The sequence below is a fragment of the Staurois parvus genome, unplaced genomic scaffold (genome assembly GCF_062004578.1).
Source record: "Staurois parvus isolate SC_StPar_1 unplaced genomic scaffold, SC_StPar_1.0 ptg000264l, whole genome shotgun sequence".
NCBI classification, from domain to species: Eukaryota; Metazoa; Chordata; class Amphibia; order Anura; family Ranidae; genus Staurois; species Staurois parvus.
Genome location: NW_028318060.1, coordinates 5988841 through 6009153, shown reverse-complemented (window position 1 = coordinate 6009153; position 20313 = coordinate 5988841). Strand labels below are relative to the sequence as shown.

The 20313-nt window shown below is 41.4% G+C and overlaps 1 protein-coding gene across 5 annotated transcripts in view; it reads right to left on the bottom strand.

Annotated features, from left to right (window-relative positions):
• FAM135A (family with sequence similarity 135 member A) overlaps window positions 1-20313 on the bottom strand; it is a 164082-nt gene that overhangs the window by 15943 nt on the left and 127826 nt on the right. For all 5 annotated transcript variants that reach the window (XM_089681334.1, XM_089681333.1, XM_089681332.1 and 2 more), the window contains 8 exons: window positions 18111-18265; window positions 14613-16950; window positions 11158-11318; window positions 10085-10176; window positions 8016-8113; window positions 5569-5720; window positions 4797-4907; window positions 876-989 (listed from right to left, as the gene is read on the bottom strand). In XM_089681334.1, the coding sequence (XP_089537460.1) occupies window positions 876-989; window positions 4797-4907; window positions 5569-5720; window positions 8016-8113; window positions 10085-10176; window positions 11158-11318; window positions 14613-16950; window positions 18111-18265 (3221 nt within the window). The remainder of the gene's footprint in view (window positions 1-875; window positions 990-4796; window positions 4908-5568; window positions 5721-8015; window positions 8114-10084; window positions 10177-11157; window positions 11319-14612; window positions 16951-18110; window positions 18266-20313) is intronic.

Genomic DNA, 20313 nt, shown 5'->3' with positions numbered 1-20313 from the left:
TTTTGTCAGATTACTATGGGTCCAAAGTCCAAGTCAAAAACGTGCATGCCACTTTGTGGACTTATCTCTTTGATTTACAGCTTACACTTTTTTTGAATGCTGGCAGCATAGCTATCGTTATGCTTCTGGAGTTAAACCTTCTGGTCTCAGGTCCAGCTGCTGCAGGGACATGCAGTTACTCTGCCCAGCCCATCCCCTCTTCCTAACCAATCATAGAGCATTATGTAAACCCATTCACAAAATACCAAACCTTCTGCAAATGAACAACAGAGGGGCAGGTAGAGCTGCTGCTGCGCGTGCACACACACACTTCCTGGAGTGCAGCTTTAAGTGAACCTCTAAGTATAGGCTTACATTAAACACCCTTAAACCACAAATGCAAAACATGCGCAAAGTAATTCCCCACTCACACCTTTGCACAAAACAAGGGCATCTGTGTTTGCTTCGGATAGAGGGTGAAGAGCTGAGCCTTTTACATATTTCCTTATTTTGCAGTCCAGATGTACAATACTACAAAGTGAAATTCCTTAACCATCTCTGCTTGCTGTGATGGAGCTTCTTAGCAGAGCAGTACCCCACTAACTGGAGGACTCAGGCAAGTAGATAGACAGGCAGCTGCATGGGTAAAAGGTTACTGTGTAAACTTTACTATGAAGCTTTCAGCACTAGAGCTGCAAAAGGTATGTTTAACTTTACAGATACTTCTTCCTTATTTCTGTAACTGAATAATGGTTTTGGGAAGATGCAAGTTGAAAAATATAGGCATTAGAAAGTAGCAAGCATTAACTAGAATGAGTATTCAGTATATATCTATAGAGTTTTAAAAGATTTACTGTAATATAGATACTGAGCTGCTCCAATGTTAGCTACCCCACCTGATTGTTTGTCCTTAAGAGCAGTTTTGCACATTTCAATACGAGCAGAGTGATAGGGGACGTATCGATCCTGTAGGGAACTGACCAGTACCACATTTCTGAAGTGTTCCAGACCTGAGAAAAATAAAACATTAACAAGTTTTTTTTTTTTTTTTTAAAACAAAATCATATTTAAAATACTGCATGGGCTGAAAAAGGAGCACTCTAATGCTGGCCACAATAATGTGTTCATTTCAAGCATAGTCGGTGGTGTGATTGACTACCTATTTAGATATTTTTTAACCACTTGCCCTTCAGAGGATTTACACACCCCTTCCTTCCCAGGCCATTTTTTGCGGTATGGCACTGTTACTTTAACTGACAATTGCGCAGTCATGCAACGCTGCACCCAAATTAAATTTACGTCCTTTTTTTCCCACGAATAGATCTTTCTTTCCGTGGTATTTGATCACCTGTGTGTTTTTTTTTTGCGCTATAAAAAAAAAAAAGTATTCTGCTACATGTCTTTGCTAAAAAAAAATCCCAATATGTGTAAATTAATTGGTTTACGTGAAAGTTCTAGCATTTACAAATGGCAGTATATATACTGGGATTTTTTTTTTTTTACTAGTAATGGCGGCGATCAGCGACTTATATCGGGACTGCTGTGGGCATTCTGACACTGGGGGGAACTGACTTGGTGTCACTGACATCCCCAGTGACACCAATACAGTAATCAGTGCTAATAAAAAGCACTGACACTGTACTAATGGCACTGGGCAGGAAGGGGTTAACATGTGGGGCGATCAAAGGGTTAACTGTGTGCTGTGTGTGCGCTTTCAACTGTAAGCACACTGCTTTGCATGGTTCTGCTATGCAGAGCCATGCAAAACAGTGTGCTGGAGCTGACAGGGGAGAGAACTGTATTGTTTACTTACAGTTCTCTCCCTCCGTCGGTAATGCTCCTTGATCACCTGGTGCTGGCGAGTAATCACTGGCCAGGGCCCGGTGATTGACAGCCAAGGCTGCAAATAGCGGCGCAGGTAGGGCACATGCCCCCTACCCGGAAATGCAAAATCTCGTATATACACTATTTTGCGCACCCAGTTAATAGATATCTCTGGTAGGCCCTCACACTACATAGCTGTTGAAAAATACTGTTCTAAGAAATCATATCTGCACAAAGATTCACCCAAAAGTTAACAAGCAACAATGATACACATAGTGTGCTGTGATCACTGCATTCTTCACACATTTTGAAACACAAAATATAGCATCTGCTTAAAACTTATTTCTTTTTTTTTTCCCATAAAGTTTATTACTAAAGTACATAGCATAAAAAATATACACTTAGTACAAAGCGATAAAGTGTGGTAAAAATAAAAAAAGGAAAAAGCATTGTAAAACAATGAACAAAAGCCATATATAAAAGAGATGGTTAGGTAAACAAACAAAGACAAAGATCGCATGTCATACATAATATCACTGATGTTCGTGATAGACAATTAGAAGAGGCGACAGTCACGTCAAGGGCGAAGGCACTGAAGATCAGAGGGGGAGGGGGCGGTATAGGCAGGCATAATGCCGGTGTGAAGGTTCCAAGGACATGACAACTAAAAGCAACCCCGAAGAGGGTAGAAACATGTATCAGACAGTCGGGAGACCCATAAGGGAACGAAATTCAGGGGTCGTTTGAAAGTGAATCCAGCAAGACCAGATATGGGAGAATTAGGTTGGGTTATCTTGTGATGAGGCAATCAGCTCTTCCATCTCGGCAACTTTTCCCAAATGTGTGAGCCAGTCTCGTATTGAAGGAGGGTGGGTGGATCCCCATAGAACAGGGAAACAGAGTCTAGCCGCGTTGAGCATATGCATAGCAAGTGATTTAAAATAAAGGCATCTGGGAAGGGAGGAATAGTGAAGGAGGAATTGGGCCGGAGAGAAATTGAGGGGTAAAGTAGATACTGACGAGGTTATCTTGTGAACCTCCTGCCAGAAGGGCTGGATAATTGGGCAAGACCACCAGATATGGAGAAGAGACCCATCAGGTGCCCCACACCTCCAACATTTGTTGAGGAGAGAGGGATTGTAGCAATGGATTCTTGAGGGGGTACGGTACCAACGGGAGGCCAGTTTGTAGCCGTCTTCTTGCGTGGATACATTCAACGAGCATTTGTGGGAGTATGTAAACATTTGGTCCCAGTCCGAAGGGGAGAAATCTGTTTCCAGGTCCCTGCTCCATGAGGAAGGGGGGGGGGGGGAAAGAGTCATGGTTCCCACCGCCAACTAGGAGGGGGAAAACTAATGAAATCAGATGCCTCTGGGGTTCAGCTTTAGAGTAAATAGATTCAAAGGGGTAAGAGGACGAGTCCATTTGTGATGGTGTTCATGCGTTTGCAGAAAATGCCTAATTTGGAGGTAAGCCCAAAAGGGGAAAGTATGATCTCTCATGCTGCCCACCAACGAAGAGTAGGGTTTCAATTGGCCTTTTTGGAAAAAGTGTTCTGCTTACATCTGGCTATGTGGCCAATGTTTGGACAGAAAGGCCTTGTGCATGCCTGGAGGGAAGTCGGGGTTTAGGCGGAGAGAGGTTAGGGGGTTAGGAGCGTACAAAATGGAGGCCAACTTGCAGGTCAGACGGAAGATTTTCAGAGTAGGTCCCAACAATGGATGTGTGAGGAGGGCCTGAGGTGTATGCTTTGCCAGATGCTATGGGGAAGGGGAAAAATTAGTTCTCTAAATGCACCCAAGCTTTGGTGGTCGAATGAGCATGCCAATCTATAATTCTGGAAAAATGGCAAGCCCAGTGATAACGCTGTAGGTCAGGGAGCCCAATCCCTCCTTTAGATTTAGGGAGAACCAGTTGGGAATATGATAAAAAATTAATTCAATCAATCGCTCGTTGCCAAACATGCAAGAGACCCTCTACTGAACAAGTTTACCTTTATTACTTGAGCTGTACTTTCCCACCTTTAGTGGTAAGCCACAACAATTGACTTCTCTCTCTTCAGAAAGGGATATTCAGTGGCCATTATGGGTTCACTCACTATACAGGGAAATGGGGCTTCACACATCAAAGAACAAAACCTTGACATAGTAGCACAAAGATTCTTGAAAAACCATACAGACTGTAGTGGGTGGTGACCATCAGTTCTCAAACAAGACAGAAGTGATCCACCAGTGCTGCCCTTTTAAGTTTTGGGAATCTTGAAACAACACAAACAAAACAGAAGGGCGTAAAGGCATAGTACATTTTGGTCAACACTTTATTAGAAAATAAAAACATAGGTAAAACCAGCGTAGTACATATACCCAGGAAACAGAATGGTCTTCCAGAGGCTGAAATTAACATGGACCTAACATGAGTCAAATTATCATCAGACATGTTTTGAGGGACACGTCCTCTTCTTCAGAACAAAAAAATCTCTAAAGAGGCAAGTCCCTCAAAACACATCATCTGACAGTTTGACTCATGTTAGGACCATGTTAGTTTAATCCTCTGGAAGACCATTCTGTTTAGTGGATTTATGCCCTATGCTGGTTTTACCTTTGGTTCTTGTGTGTAAGTACTCACCTGTTTATTTTCTAATAAAGTGTTGACCATAATGCACTAGGCCTTTGCACACTTCTGTTTTGTGTTTTTATATGAAAAAGGGAGTTGGTAGGGCATAGTGCTGATGTCAGAACCCTAGCAATAATAATACAAAAATAATATGGGCTTAAATTCCAACTGAACTTTGGTTCAGCTCAGTCTTAGTGCTGGGAGCATGCAGTGAGTGCACTCTCAGCGCAGATGCATATGCGCAGACAGTGGGAGTTAAAGGCCACCCTTTTGCTGTTGCAGTTGTGTTACATCGGTGACAACAGATTAAACTAGTTTCAAAAAGGCACATTTTGCACATTTAAAAATGGCTTGGAAGTTTCTTTTAAACCAAAAAGTACCTGGTTTCTTGCTAAGTTTGTACAGGAAGGTTTGTCGGGGATCTGAATTGTCACGACAAGTCAGCTGTAATAATGAGCCAGATTTTTTCCATTTCTGCATGAACCACAAGCCTGCAATACAAACAATATACATTAGTGCCAAAAACGTCATACCAGTTGCAAGGCTTATTCATAAATTGTGATTTCTTTTTCTTACAGAAGTGAACTTTCAGATTACCAAATAGTCCAGTAACCACAGGTCTGTTTAAAATCACAAAAGATTTAAATGATGTAAAGGAAAGTAACCAGATATACTATATATAACCTCTCTTTCTATTGGTTTTTCCACAATCTAACATGAAAGTAACAACACTGCTTCTACAGCTTGTTATGCATACTTGAGGAGACAGACATGCAGTTACAATCCAAACACAAAGATCTTTCCTTAAAGATTTTCACTAGGTTCACTCAGATGTGTACATTTATAGCTATAAAAAGAAGGAAAGACAGCCTGATGATTTCCAGGGACTGGTTTATCTTTTCAAGTTGCTTACTCTTGAGACTCTGGAGGCATCAGTGGAGGTCTACCGGTGCGAATAGCCATAGAAATATCAGCATGGAATGATTAAATGAGCCCAGTGAATCAATGTAAAGTACTGGCTTCATATAATGATAGCCACGAGGTGAGGTGGAATTCCCATTTCTTGAATTTCTCCTACCATCCCAGCATAGCATAGCATGAAAAGAGAAAGAAACAGGTGCTTCTTGTGTGTACACAACTTTTTTTTCTTACCTGTGTTGACAAGAGCACTGCTGTTGTAGAGTGTACCCAGATGTGGACCAGATAGGGAAAGAAAAGTGTGCAGCTTGCTAAGATAACATTTGAACCTTGGCCGTGAAATAACTGATCGTATAATTAAATTCCCCAAGGAGTGTCCTATAAAGCTAAAAGGAAACATGTATGTTAAAATGTATATGCTGCCAGTGGTTCTGGCATACAGCTACAACCAAATCTAAAATCTTGTACACTTTCACAATTTAGAAAATAAAACAACATTTTAGAAACACAACACTGAATAATGTCAGCAGATCAACTTTAAGCTGCACTTCATGTAAAAAGCAAAAACACACAGTTTAAATAAGATATAAAACCCTTTTATCAGCCAAAAGATCAGTAATCCTGTGCAGATAGTCTTGTGATTCAGGCATCCCTGCAAGAAAGCTTAGCCAGATCCTTGACTCCAACTGCAGAAGCATTTTGGTCAAGAACCTTCTGACTTAAAAATCAAGAAAAGGCAGCATGGCGATGAATAGCCATTGTTCATTCTACTCTTTTTTTTTTTGTCAGTACAAGTGTAGCAGAGCCTGACTGGATGCTTCTGTACAGAAGATTACGGGAGGTTAATATAAAAATATATTCAAATGCTGCAAGAAAATAATCATTTATAGCTCGACATCGTTAAGGCATAAAATCAAACATGTATGTGCAGGAGATGCCTTCTTTATTCAAACTCCTTGCTTGCAGGAATAGTATATATACAGAAAAGGTTAATCGCTTTCCCGTCGCCCTATAGCAGATATACTGCTACAGGGCGGCAGGGGTGCGCAAAATCATGTATATATATGGGATTTTGCCTTTCCGGGTAGGGGGTGCACGTGCCCTACCCACGCCGCTATTCAAGGCCTCAGTTGTCAATCACCGGGTCCCGGCCAGTGACTGCTCGCCGGCATCCAGTGATCGCCAAGCATTACCGACAGGGGGAGAGAACTGAGTGTAAACAATACAGTTCTCTCCCCTGTCGGCTCCTACACACTGCTTTGTATGGCTCTGCATAACCGAGCCATACAAAGCAGTGTGCTTACAGTTGAAAACACACACACAGCTTACAGTAAAACAGCACACAGTTAACCCTTTGATTGCCCCACGTTAACCCCTTCCTATAAGTAATCACCTGCTGGGACCCAGTGATTGACAGCCGAGGCCGCAAATAGCAAAATCCCGGAAATGCAAAATCACGTATATATACACGTGATTTTGCGCACCCCTGCCGCCCTGTTGCAGTATATCTGCTATAGGGCGGCAGGAAAGCAGTTAGGATAGAGCTGCTAACTCTGAAACATGCTTAACAGATGTGATGCAAACCAAGACGGCACCCTTAATGGTGAAGTCTTCCAATGGAATGTCCCTAATTAGTTCTATCAGGGGTCTCTGAAAAGCAGAGAGCACCAGGTGGAGGATCCCAAGATGACAAAGAAGGTTGAATTGAGTGAATCACATCAGCAACTCTCTGCAAAGGGATTAAGAACCAAGGAGTCTCTGGAAAAGAATATGTAAGGCAGAAACCTCTCTCTTGGGGGTACTGGGAGCCTGATGCTGGTGAAGACCAAATTGAAGAAAGCCCAAAATACAAGTGAGAAGAGTATTGTGATGCAGAGTTCTAGGGACAGTAGGTTGTCACACAAACTACTGTCCTATGAATTTTGTGTCACAAACTGACCACTAAATCCTGTATTACAAACTGCTGACCACTGAACTCTGTGACTTAAATTCACACTACACACATTACAATCTGAGAATAGAATCCCCTTTAGATCTACCAACAAGTATATAAAGCAAGGGCCTGTGTGACTGAATACAGATTGATCAGACAGATTAGGTAGGTCCTCATATTTCATACTTTTGGAAGGCCTAAAGTTGCTTGTACAGAGATTGTATGATCAGATTGTAATCTGTATGGGATGAGCCTAAGGGTTGTGGACCAGGAGCTCCGTGTCTGCCTCTCATCCATTCCTGCCAGAACAGAGTGGTTGTGTGTATTATCCCAGGCTCAGGTTTTTCATTGATGGTAAGTAACTTTTTACATTTTTGACTGGTGTACCCTGAGATTGTGCATAATTGTAAGGGTTGCAATGACTGAAAAAAATTATGAGAAACACTGCTCTATTAATACCAGTCCTGTAACCTGTACTGTAGGATTAGGATACAATATTTACTCTACCCTACACTTGGGACAACAGATAAAACACAAGGAAAGCAAAGTCAGAAGTAACCGGTTAGGCTTGTAGAACTGCTTGAGATCCCAGGATATGTTAAAAGAGCTAATTTTCTAAAAGTGTAGCTAACCTTTCAAAACATTTATGTAACATTTTGAAAATATGCATCTTTCAGCTACTAAAATATGCCACAGCAATTATGTTACAAATATTGTGTTTACAAATCCACAATGACATGACTCTTACCTGATCCTTGAAATAGTCAGATTGTAGATCTGAATATACTGTATAATTTCATCCAGAAGACGATCTGTCATTGAATCAAAGTCAGCAAATGTATCATTCTGGGGAATAAAATCAGAAGATATTATGCCATCTTCTGATGATTTCTGTATATGGGATCACTGCAGAAATCTGTTAAAGTGTTACTATACCCACAATAGTAAAATCAGGTTATATAAGGGCTCCTCGGTTCATATATTCCATTGGTACCAATGTTTTGCATTGCAATTCTGATGCACAGTCTTATGTATTCAGATTATTTGTGTACATCCCCTATATGGTGGTATTTCCAATGTGCCTGGGCTGTATATACACAAGACCTTGTGTTGTTGTCTTTACAGCACAATCATATACATGGCCAGTCATGATGTCCTTTTATAAATTTTTGTTTTAGCTTTTTGGCATTGTCTCATCTTGTGGTGATGGCTAACTGTGGTATTTACCGAAAATGTTTTAAATATGTGCAGAATTTGCAAAAAAGCATAATATTTTGATAAATCGTTGGGTATCACTTTCTATCCATAATGTAACCGCTTTTTCTTGTGAATTCTTTTTCACACCCCTCTTTTTTTGCGGTCTGTTTTTGGTTACTTGGCAGAAAAAATACGTCCAGCAATATTGATAAAGTTATATGGCCTCATGCTCCCCTGTTGTTATTCTATATATGTAGTAAAGCATGCTTGTTATACTCACTGTGGAACCTAAGGGGTTAATCCTCTGCATTGTGTCAAAAGGATATTTGATCCTGTCTTCTCTGATCCTCTGCTTCTTTGTCCTCATGCACACTAGACGTTTTTACAGCTGCTGTTTTTGGCTTTTGATGTTTTTTTCTACAGCCAGTAAACTCCCCAGCATGTTATCCTATGTGTCCATGCACACATAGACTGTAATCAATGTTTTTTGGAGGGGTGTTTTTAGGCTGGAAACCCCCCCAGAACTAGTGGGTTTCTAGAGGAGTTTATCAGCTGTAAAAACGCTCTAACGCTGAACAACGCAGTAAACCAGCATTTTGGATGTTTTTTTGACCCACAAAAAAACTCTAAAAACCACAAAAACGCGAAAAAAACCTGGCAAAATGCTAATACAAAACGGCTAAAAAACTCACGTTTTTAACGTGACTTTACACAGCTAACATTACCAGCGTTATTAAAACACCCAGTGTGCTTCTGATGGCTCCAATCCATCTCCTGATGGAGCAGAGCCTTGGGGGCAAGCTGCACATGCTCAGTTTGGTATGTATTGCTACAGAGTTTTTTTCTTCTTAGGAGAGTGCATGTGATCAGCACAAGGCCAATCAGCACTGTTCAGACAGAGCGTCAGGGGTCCTGAAGCCACATAGGACAATCAGGGGAGAATGAAAACTCCTCCTACAAGCTTGAACCAGTGCTCTGCTGGACACTGATAGAAGTCACATGACTGCTCCAAATGCTGATGAGAAAAGGTATTTAGCAGTTTATATTTACTAAAATAATTGCATTTCCATGTTCTGTGTACTGTGGAAGACCCAATATAGTGAATGCAGGGTTATGGGTTTAGTAACACTAACGGTTTTTCTGAAAAAAAAAACAAAACATATATTTTGTTTCTTTATTGCAGATTCATATTGTATGCTACTGGCACATGTAATATAACTACATTTACTATATTATTGTATTATCAGTACCTTTAATTGCTTATTAAAATCTGCTCACATATTTCAGGTATACCACAATTAAAAGGTTACACAGAATTGCCACACAACATACATTGTAAGAGCAATAAACAATATCTAAGGGCTGGTTGAGAACAGCAATTCTTGGTTGATGAAATATCATTTTGATGAATACTTTGTGCTAAAATACAACTCTGTAATTTATAAGAACAGCAGCAAGAAAACAATGAATGCCCTACATTATGGCTTGCGTGCCTTATACTAGCATGCACTTTATGTTATACCGCAAACCTAAAAAATTGCAACCTGTAGAGAAAATAGTCCCTTTAAAAGGGGTAGTGGTAGTATTTACTGATATGTTAAATGTATGCTTCTTTCATACCTGATTCCTCTCCGACATAAGGAAATCCTTTCGCCCTCCAGGTAGTCCAAGTTCTATGTATGTTCTTACCAAGCGGAGGTCAGCACTATTGCCTACACAGAGAAAAGACATTAAAAAAAGAAGTTTTAAAAAATAAGTGTTTGCTGTGTTGTGACAATGCTTGCACAGCAATAGTGTAAAACTGGGTGCCTTTTGCTTTTTATAATTTGATGAGCTGCCTTACACTTTTTCTCTCTGTAGACTTTGATATTAAACTTTCAGAGGCCTGGTTATAGTCCTCCTATGAGGTCCAATACTTTTTTGCGAGTAATAGGGAAACCTCCAATTACATGCAACTGAGACCTCAAGGTTTTTCACAGGCTAGGTACCTTTTGCATAACTACTACAGAATGTGTGTCAGTTACTAGGAATATGCAAGTTAAACATACATACCAAAAAGTCATATAGGAAAGAAATGTAATTGACATTTAAATGTAATTCATCTAATGTAACCTTTTGTCCTGTTCTTGAACTGGCTGTGCAGCACCCAGCAAACCCACATCCAAGATCTATGTGGATCGTGGACAAAAGTTTAAGAATAACTGTACTAAAAGTGTAATGTTCATTTTATGAGACAGTCAAAAGTGCTTGTTATTCCTATATTACTTGATCTTCTCCAAATAGTTTCTTCTGGCCATCAAATCATGTGGAACCAGACTGGGTAGTGGCATCCTAATTCTGCACAATGATTATGGTGCTATACAAGTTAAAAATAAACTTAACATTCCTCATACTTACTTCATGATCATCCTTAAAAATCATGAAACATTTTTCTTTAGATACCAGTGACTGATATTCAAGTATCAATTTATCCATCTTTTCACATAAAGTAAAAGAAAAAAAAAAAAAAAAAAAAAAAGAAAAAAAAAAAAGAGGAGAAGGAGGCAGCGCCTAAGACTGACGAGAACACAGTGCAGCACTGGGGGGTCACTAGCACAATATGACAAAAAGCTCCTGGGGCCCAACAAAGAAACATTTGTGGCAGAGATTTAATTCCACTTTAACACATCCTTCTCACAATATGCAATATTTACCATCTAGCCCATGAACACACACAATCAAATGGATTCCCTCATCAGAACAGTCGTCTTCCTCCACACTGAAGTATGGAACTGTGGAAGCCAACTGAGGTACATCACTATACAAAAACCCAGGGAGTTTTAATTGCTTTAATTCTTCTTTGGCCTGAAGGAACCTACACAAAAAAAATATATATTAGAAATATGGAAAAAATATAAAGGAAAGATGCAATTTCTCCAAACTAAGAAACTGGAATAAACATTTAGTAAATACTGTAGATAGAAAGGTATATTATATTTACTTGTTTTAAACTTTTTACATTTTTGCAGTTGCTTTCAGGTTTCTGGCTGAAATGATTTCATAAATCCCAAAAGTCTTCATGGGCATTTTTTCCCCTTTTATCTGGAGGAGGGGCTTTCTCAGATAAGTACACCCTCCTGCCCGCATGCCTGACCTAAGAGCAGATGGATTCCAGAAGTACCGTATTTTCCGGCGTATAAGACGACTTTTTACCCCTTGAAAATCTTCTCAAAAAATCGGGGGTCGTCTTATACGCCGGTATACGGCATGCTGACACTTTTTAGGGGGGCGGTGCGGTGCCGCCGCCGCCCCCCCCCTTCCAACGGAAGGGACACTAAGTACCGGGGTGGGCAGGGGCTGCTGTTTCTTACCTGGCTCCGGTCCCACGACGATCCAGTCCAGGAAGCGCGGCTGCTCCTTCATTCAGTTCGGCCACTGGATGTTCGCGCGGCTGCTCGAGTCCTCTCCGGTGATTGGCCACCAGAACTGTAGCTCAGGTAAGGCACACAGGCGGCCAATCACCGGCGAGGAGGCGGAGCCGAGCGGCCCTGCAAAAATCGAGTGAAGGAGCTGCCGGTAAGTGTGCCATGCAGAGGTGCTGCTGCAACCACATATGCTGGCTGCAGCAGTACCATACTGGAACAGGGGTCAGCAAGTGTCATTGGTGTCAGTGGGAGGAATAGTGCCCCATCATTGGTGTCACTGATACCAATGATGGGGCATTATTCCTCTCACTGACACCAACGATGGGGCACTATTCCTGCCCCCTCCCCCCCACTGACAACAACGATGGGGCACTATTCCACCCCCCACTGACACCAATGATGGAACACTATTCCTTCCCCCACTGACACCAATGATGGGACACTATTCCTCCCACTGACACCAATGTTGGGACACTATTCCTCCCACTGACACCAATGACGGGGCACGATTCCTCCCACTGACACCAAAGATGGGGCACTATTCCCCCCACTGATACTAATGATGGGGCACTATTCCTGCCACTGATACCAATGATGGGGCACGATTCCTCCCACTGACACCAATGATGGGGCGCTATTCCTCCCACTGACACCAATGATGGGGTGCTATTCCTCCCACTGACACCAATGATGGGGTGCTATTCCTCCCACTGACACCAATGATGGGGCACGATTCGTCGCTCTGACACCAATGATGGGGCACTATTCCCAATGATACTAATGATGGGGCACTATTCCTCCCACTGACACCAATGATGGGGCACTATTCCTCCCACTAATACCAATGATGGGGCACTATTCCTCCCACTGACACCAATGATGGGGCACTATTCCTCCCACTGACACCAATGATGGGGCACTATTCCTCCCACTGACACCAATGATGGGGCACTATTCCTCCCACTGACACCAATGATGGGGCACTATTCCTCCCACTGACACCAATGACAGGGCACGATTCCTCCCACTGACACCAATGACAGGGCACGATTCCTCCCACTGACACCAATGACAGGGCACGATTCCTCCCACTGACACCAAAGATGGGGCACTATTCCCCCCACTGATACGAATGATGGGGCACTATTCCTCCCACTGATACCAATGATGGGGCACGATTCCTCCCACTGACACCAATGATGGGGTGCTATTCCTCCCACTGACACCAATGATGGGGCACGATTCGTCGCTCTGACACCAATGATGGGGCACTATTCCTCCCACTAATACCAATGATGGGGCACGATTCGTCGCTCTGACACCAATGATGGGACACTATTCCTCCCACTGACACCAATGATGGGGCACTATTCCTCCCACTAATACCAATGATGGGGCACTATTCCTCCCACTAATACCAATTATGGGGCACTATTCCTCCCGCTGACACCAACGATGGGGCACTATTCCTCCCACTAATACCAATGATGGGGCACTATTCCTCCCACTAATACCAATGATGGGGCACTATTCCTCCCACTAATACCAATGATGGGACACTATTCCTCCCACTAATACCAATGATGGGGCACTATTCCTCCCACTAATACCAATGATGGGGCACTATTCCTCCCACTAATACCAATGATGGGGCACTATTCCTCCCACTAATACCAATGATGGGACACTATTCCTCCCACTAATACCAATGATGGGACACTATTCCTCCCACTGACACCAATGATGGGGCACGATTCTTCCCACTGGTGTACATTGGAAGAGGGGTAGTCTTATATGGCGAGTATAGCCCAAACACTATATTTTAGCAGGAAAAGTAGGGGGTTGTCTTATACGCCAGAAAATACGGTAAATGCTACATGAATCACCTGCCTTTACTCAAGATGGCCACAACTAGAAATGCTGGGGGGGGGATTGAAAGTGATTTCTCAACAAAATAAAGCATGGAGACATGGATGGCCAAGTTTGTTTTGAGTATTAAAAAGTAAATTCGTGTTTTTAGTTTGTGGTGCTCAGATGCAGTTAAATTCCACTTTGATTGCAGAAAAGATTATATATCCTGACCATAACTAAGCCATGTCTTGTGGCCAACCAAACCTGCTGCAATATTTCAATGACAATAATTCAGGGCAACAACATTCAGTAAAATAAAGTTAATGCAACAAGACCAGTGAGTACAGCTAAGGTTCAGATATCCGACTGCAGGAGTTTGAGAGAGTTAAAAGAATCCAGATAGAAATTCAACTTACCAGTTTTTTACCCAGAACTGATGTTTTAGGTGAACCTGTATTGTTAAAAAAATATAGTATGAATCAGGACTTCAGTTAAAATGTAGGAACTATAAAGTACCATTACATGCCTCTCTTCTTTTTGATCAGCTCGCAGGAACACCCCAGAACTAGAGCATAGTCACATTCTCATCACATCCCATGCAGCAATAACAGAAACTCATAAGTCAACTGAGACCTTGGCACCATGTAGTAGAGGTGTGCCATGCTTTGACTTTTTGGATAGGAAGTTTGAGGTAGACCAGGGATTAAAGGGGTGTCAGGTTTACTATATTTTTATCACTACAGGTTTACCTAAAAGAATCAGTTTGTGCCCATTTCAAGCATATATTTTGGCAGTCTTGTATTTCTTTTTGAAATGTAGCATTTCGGTTTTTAGCCCTTAAACTGCATTGTAAAAATTAAAAAAAATATTTTGATAAATAAAATGTTACTCACGCTAGCATTAAAGGCTTTGGACAGCTTTCATACCAAGCAAGAGACGATGAGTATGATCCAAACATTGCACCCCCTGGTTGCTTTGTTATAGTGTCAAGTGTGTGCCTCGCAGTAAAAACAGTTCCATGAGGGGAGTCTTTCAATGTATATGAAAAGGATAGACAACTGGTTGAACAAACACCAGGCATGTTCAGTGAATCTTTTAAATATTCAGAACCAATCCTCTCAGACCTCAAATACTTGTCATGTGCAGAATCATGGATAACTTCACATTCAGGATCATCAGATTTGTATAATGGGCCATCTGTCTCTTCATAGTAGCCATTCTCAATCATCTCTTCATCTTGTTCCTCATCATCATCCTCCTCATCCTCCTGAAGCAATGGGCCAACTGGCTGCAACTTTACAGTCTCCTTGGCAGAACTGGCATACTTGCAATCCTCTGCAGGGCTAATGTCAGAAATATCAGTGCTACTTTGAGAGCCAAAATAATTTTCTACTAAACCTTGCTTGACAATGTCAGTGCTGTTAGTGGAAGAAGGTATAGCAGCAGAAGGACTTTTACTTTCAGCTTTAGACATGTCTTGATTTGATAGTTTTGGTTCCTCATCACTGCATTTCTCGTCGACCTTTTGCAACATACCTTTCTCATCCATAACAACTGAGCCAGATACCACTGACTGTTCTCCCACAACAATAACTTCAGGATCAAGTGCAATTTGTGAGGCATGATGAAATGTTTCTGGAATTAGGGGTTCTCTAAAAGTGGTTATGGAGCCAGTAGGGGGTAAAGGAATACTCTTAAATTCATTTGGAGTTTCCTCATCAGAAATAGCAAACTGAAAAAGGTCTCTGATATTTGAAAGGGAGGAATGGACAGGAATATTTTCTTTATCAGAAAACACAACACTTTGAGGCTGTAAGAGAATGTTAGATTTTGCGGAATCAAACTTTGGCAATTCAACCGCACCCAAGTCCAGGACAGTTTTACTGTCTTTCATCTGGCCCTCGGGGACAACAGAAATCTTGGAACTTTCATCTGGGGAAAGTTCATCATCATCAGATGGTAAAGAATTTATGGATGTCAAAGATGACTGGATTTCACTGAGTGCACTTGTGCTTTCTGTGCAGTGGCTTTCAATGGTGGCTTTTAAGTTAGATTCTGGTTTCAGCAAAAGAGGAGAAAATACCTTGTCATTTGACACAGGATCATGCTCAGTCACATTTTCCAAGCAGAGTTCTGGATTTGGATGGGTTGCGAAAGAACTGGGTTCACTTTCCACACCAGAGTCGGAAAATCTTGAAGATGCACAGGTGATGCTGAGATCAGGCAGCTTTATTGTGTCTCCACTTACTATAATGTGGACCTCTTTACTGCCACTATGTAGCTGGTTGTTTTTGGGTCTGGTCAGAGGATCCTCATTTCCAGGCAGTTTTAGATTACTTTCCAGAGCAACCTCTTTATCAAATACAGAATCTGTCTCTTGTGATGGGGTTGGAGGCCCAGTTAAAGCAGATAAGTCCTGCCCCTGTATGCTGTCCTTAAAAGCCATATTTTTAGCACCCTCTGACTTAGAGCTAAAAATAACAGTTACTTTTTCCCCTTCATATGAGTTTTTGTTACTTGGCTTAACCTCTATTGTCCTCAGACCTGAGGGTACTGTGGAGTGACCAGAGCGGCACTTCTCTACTCCTGGTAACACATTTTCCACATATGTACATCCAGTACCCGCTTGTTGTGTGCCAAGTGTACCTGAATTGGTGGAAGCAGAAAAAGATGCTAAATTGCCAGAATCCCAAGTACTGCCATGGCTTCTGTCAGTACTGTCACTACTTGTAGATGGTGGCTTTGTTGTCACTGTAGTAGATGGGAGAGAGTTATGTCGCTTCTGCCAAGCTTGCAATCCAGATGACTTTGTCTCACTTGCTAGAAACCCTGGATGAAGGTTATGTCCATCTTTGTGGCTATGTGAAGGCCTGCCTTCAAATGATTTAGACATAGCCTCTGCTGTAGCAGCTTTTAAACATTTGTAGCTTACTAAAACCACAGAGTCCTTAGAATTTTGCTTTACTATCTTTTTTGGGTTATCAGTTTTCATTGTCCGCATAAGTTTATTTACTTTTGTTTTAGATTTATTATCATCGTCATTTTTTTTGGTCTTTGTAAGAGGCTTTTCACTTTCAGTACACCAAGATGAAGCAGATACACTTTCTGCTCTGACTTTTAGTTCTGGGCTACCAGGTGCACAAACGTATCCCTCCTCATTGTCAAGTTTCTCAGGTTTGCTAGATTCTGATCTTTGCAAGTTCTGAATTCCCAACCAAGGTCCATCCAAATCTGCAATGTCAAATGCAAAAGAAAGGCTTTTAATAGCACAAAAAAAAAACAAAAAAAAAAACAACATAGTCCAGTCCTTTTGGCATAAAAGTACAAAACACACTAAGGAGAAATAAAGTATTACAATTGGTAATACTATTATATTTACTGCAAAAATCAGCCACTTCCAACCTCTTCAACACGGAGGAACCCTAGAAATAACTTTCCAGTCTCAGACAACCCCTCCTAAAAAATTACTATATCTACAACTCATGATCCATTAGTGTGATGGTCAGTGGGAAGAATGCTCATTACACTTGTGGTCATTCGGAAGAATTACCCCCTTAATAGCCAAAAAGATCAATGGTGTCAGTGGGAACTTATCTGAGAGGCAGAAATTGCTCATTGCTCAAGGAACCACTGGTAACCTCTCGCAGAACCATAGGGTTCCATGGAACCCTGGCATAAATTAACCCACATAATCTATGCATACCTATGATAAAAAAAAAAAGAAATATATGGCAATCACGATTTTCAATTTATTTCAATTTTCATTTATCGTCTCCCTCTAAAATGGAGAAAACAAGTAGCTCTATTTTGTATAACTAAAGGATATACTGTATGTCATTTGTCTGGTATCGCCAGTCACTCTAGTTTATGACTGAAATAAATTGATCAGTAGTCTAGAAAAACACCCTAGTGCAGTAAATCCAAGAAAGCTATAACTAGTAGTTAGGTGCTCAATAGGCATCTGTATACTGTTCATGTCCAGCAAATTTATATATCAATAAACAGCTGCAGACAGACTGGGACTGATAGAAAACCTTGTACAATTGCTACAGTTATCCCTGAGATAATCTAGCCTTGCACTTGAACCGCCTATAAAATGCATATGGAAGCCCCATACACCTGCATCCACAGGCATAAACAAAGCTGCTTTAAGACAAATGTGTCTAAGGGCAGAAAATTGTTCCTGTGTATTAGACTGCCTTCTGAAGTTTATAAGCGGTTTTAGTCTCCAGTGTCTAGCAAAAACTGAAATCCCTTTTATAGTAAATGCACCATTTTAGTTATAATATTTTGTTTAACCAACCCAAAAATATTTATATATATATATATATATATATATATATATATATATATAAAGAAAAACTGACTAAACGGTTTTAATCTGTACTTACCTTCCGTAATGTAATCTAAATACCTATCTTCAAAAATAATAGGTAATGAGTTAAAGTCCCCATCCAGCTCACTGCACTCTAGAGGGAGAGGAGGAAGAGAACTGAAGTAGGAGGAATTCTTTATCGCTGTTGACATCTGAAGGTGGCTTTGGGCACTGTGGGGAGCAAAAACAATAGGACCAATTAACAATAAGAAACAAAATCTGGGCACCTACACCAGTACCGATGTGGGAATAAACATTCAATCTTGAACATCATGTATCATGCAACAACCTTGGGTGAGTCATGGAACAACAGGGATTCAGAGAAAAAAAAATGCCCCACAGACCTTCAAACCTGGGTGATAAACACTGATAAACCCAATAGCAAGACGAGAGGTACAGCACCCCTTACACACCACAATGCAACGCATGCAGCAATGCGCAAGTCAGGGTCATAATTTGACTTCAACTAATATTAGCATGTGCGTTATAGGTTATGTGATTTTATGTTTCAGACTTACATAAACAAGGTTTGCACATGACTAGTTTTGTTGTTTTCAAATACAATGGGGGAAATACAGTAGATACTTTTGTTGTACATCTGGGCAATGCACATGGTTTTAGATACTGTTCTAGAGGAGCTTTTTCTGGACCCAAAGCCATGTCAATAAGTATTAACAATTGCTTGATATTTTAACATATTGGACCCATGGTATGTACATCTGGAATTTGGTGTTGGAAAATGCTTCTCTCATAGAAAATGAATTAGAAATGAAAAGGTACAAAGTGATAAACCCATGTGGAATTGGCTACCAAACCATTCTAAATAAAAAAAGAGAAAAAAAGGGCTCTTCCAGAGGGGACTGCACAAGACCAAGGAAGACTCTGCCAGAGGGGATAACACCAGAAGCCACATTACAAGAGATAAAAATCAAGAATCCATTTTCCTGCAAATCTCACGAGTCGACTACTGCAACTCCCTCCTTACTGGCCTGCCTTGCCGCTGGCTATCCCCGCTTCAGTCGATCCTGAATACGGCTGCCAGACTCATTCACCTTTCCAACCGCTCTATTTCCACCACCCCCCTCTGCCAATCCCTCCACTGGCTTCCGATTGCGCAACGGATCAAATTCAAAACCCTAACACTGACGTACAAAGCTGTCCACCATACTGCCCCGTACTACATCACTGACCTAATATCCAAGTACCACCCAGCACGCACACTCCGCTCCTCACTAAACCTCCTTCTCTCTAGTTCCCTGGTCTCCTCCTCCCATGCCCGCCTCCAGGACTTCTCCAGGGTGTCACCCATCCTCTGGAACTCCCTGCCCCAACCCATCAGATTATCACCTACTCTCCTCTCCTTTAGGCGCACCCTGAAAACCCATCTCTTCAGGGAAGCCTACCCCACCCCCTGCTAACTTGCCGACCTCCTCCACTCTTCCTACCACTCCATCCCCCACAGCTATCTCCTCCTGTGCCACCATCCCCTCCCTCCTAGATTGTAAGCTCGAAAGAGCAGGGCCCTCGATCCCCTCATGTTTTGCATTGTATTGTATTGTTATTGTTCTGTCCCCCTTTGTAATGTACAGTGCTGAGCGAAGCATTGGCACTTTATAAATACTGTATAATAATAATAATGCCTTGAGTCCTGTTTGCTACAGAAATGGTGGACCAGCTATAACCTAAGCCAAGTGATTTTTTTTTTCTAGGAAGGCTAGATAGCGTGTGCACATGTGTTGTATGCATGTTTGTGACACTCTATACCCTGTACTATTTTCATACAACTGTTAAGTAGTTTGTATATGTAACATTTATTTATTACACGTGCATTACTACAAGGTTCTCCAACACCTTGCTTTACCGCAAAGTAGCCTTTACTAGCAAAGCAGCATGTAGTGTGCAGCCTGGTTTAGTTCTCATGAAGGAGCAGCTCTGAAACAAATTAGAGCCATATTCACTTGTCTGTTTTTTCTACAGTAAAATCAATTTCAACTAGCAGTCCCATGCATTCCCTATGTGACTAGCTCATATATATGTGCTGCAGCTTACTGCTTTTAAAAATGTACAAAGGTGTACTTATCCTTTAAATCCCGATTGTGTTAGTGTGTGTGTGTGTGTGTGTTAGTGTGTGTGTGTTAGTGTGTGTGTTGCTGGGTTGATTTTCCTTATTTCCATTCGCTTCCTTTCCTAGACAGAAAATCTCTCAAAAATAATATGTA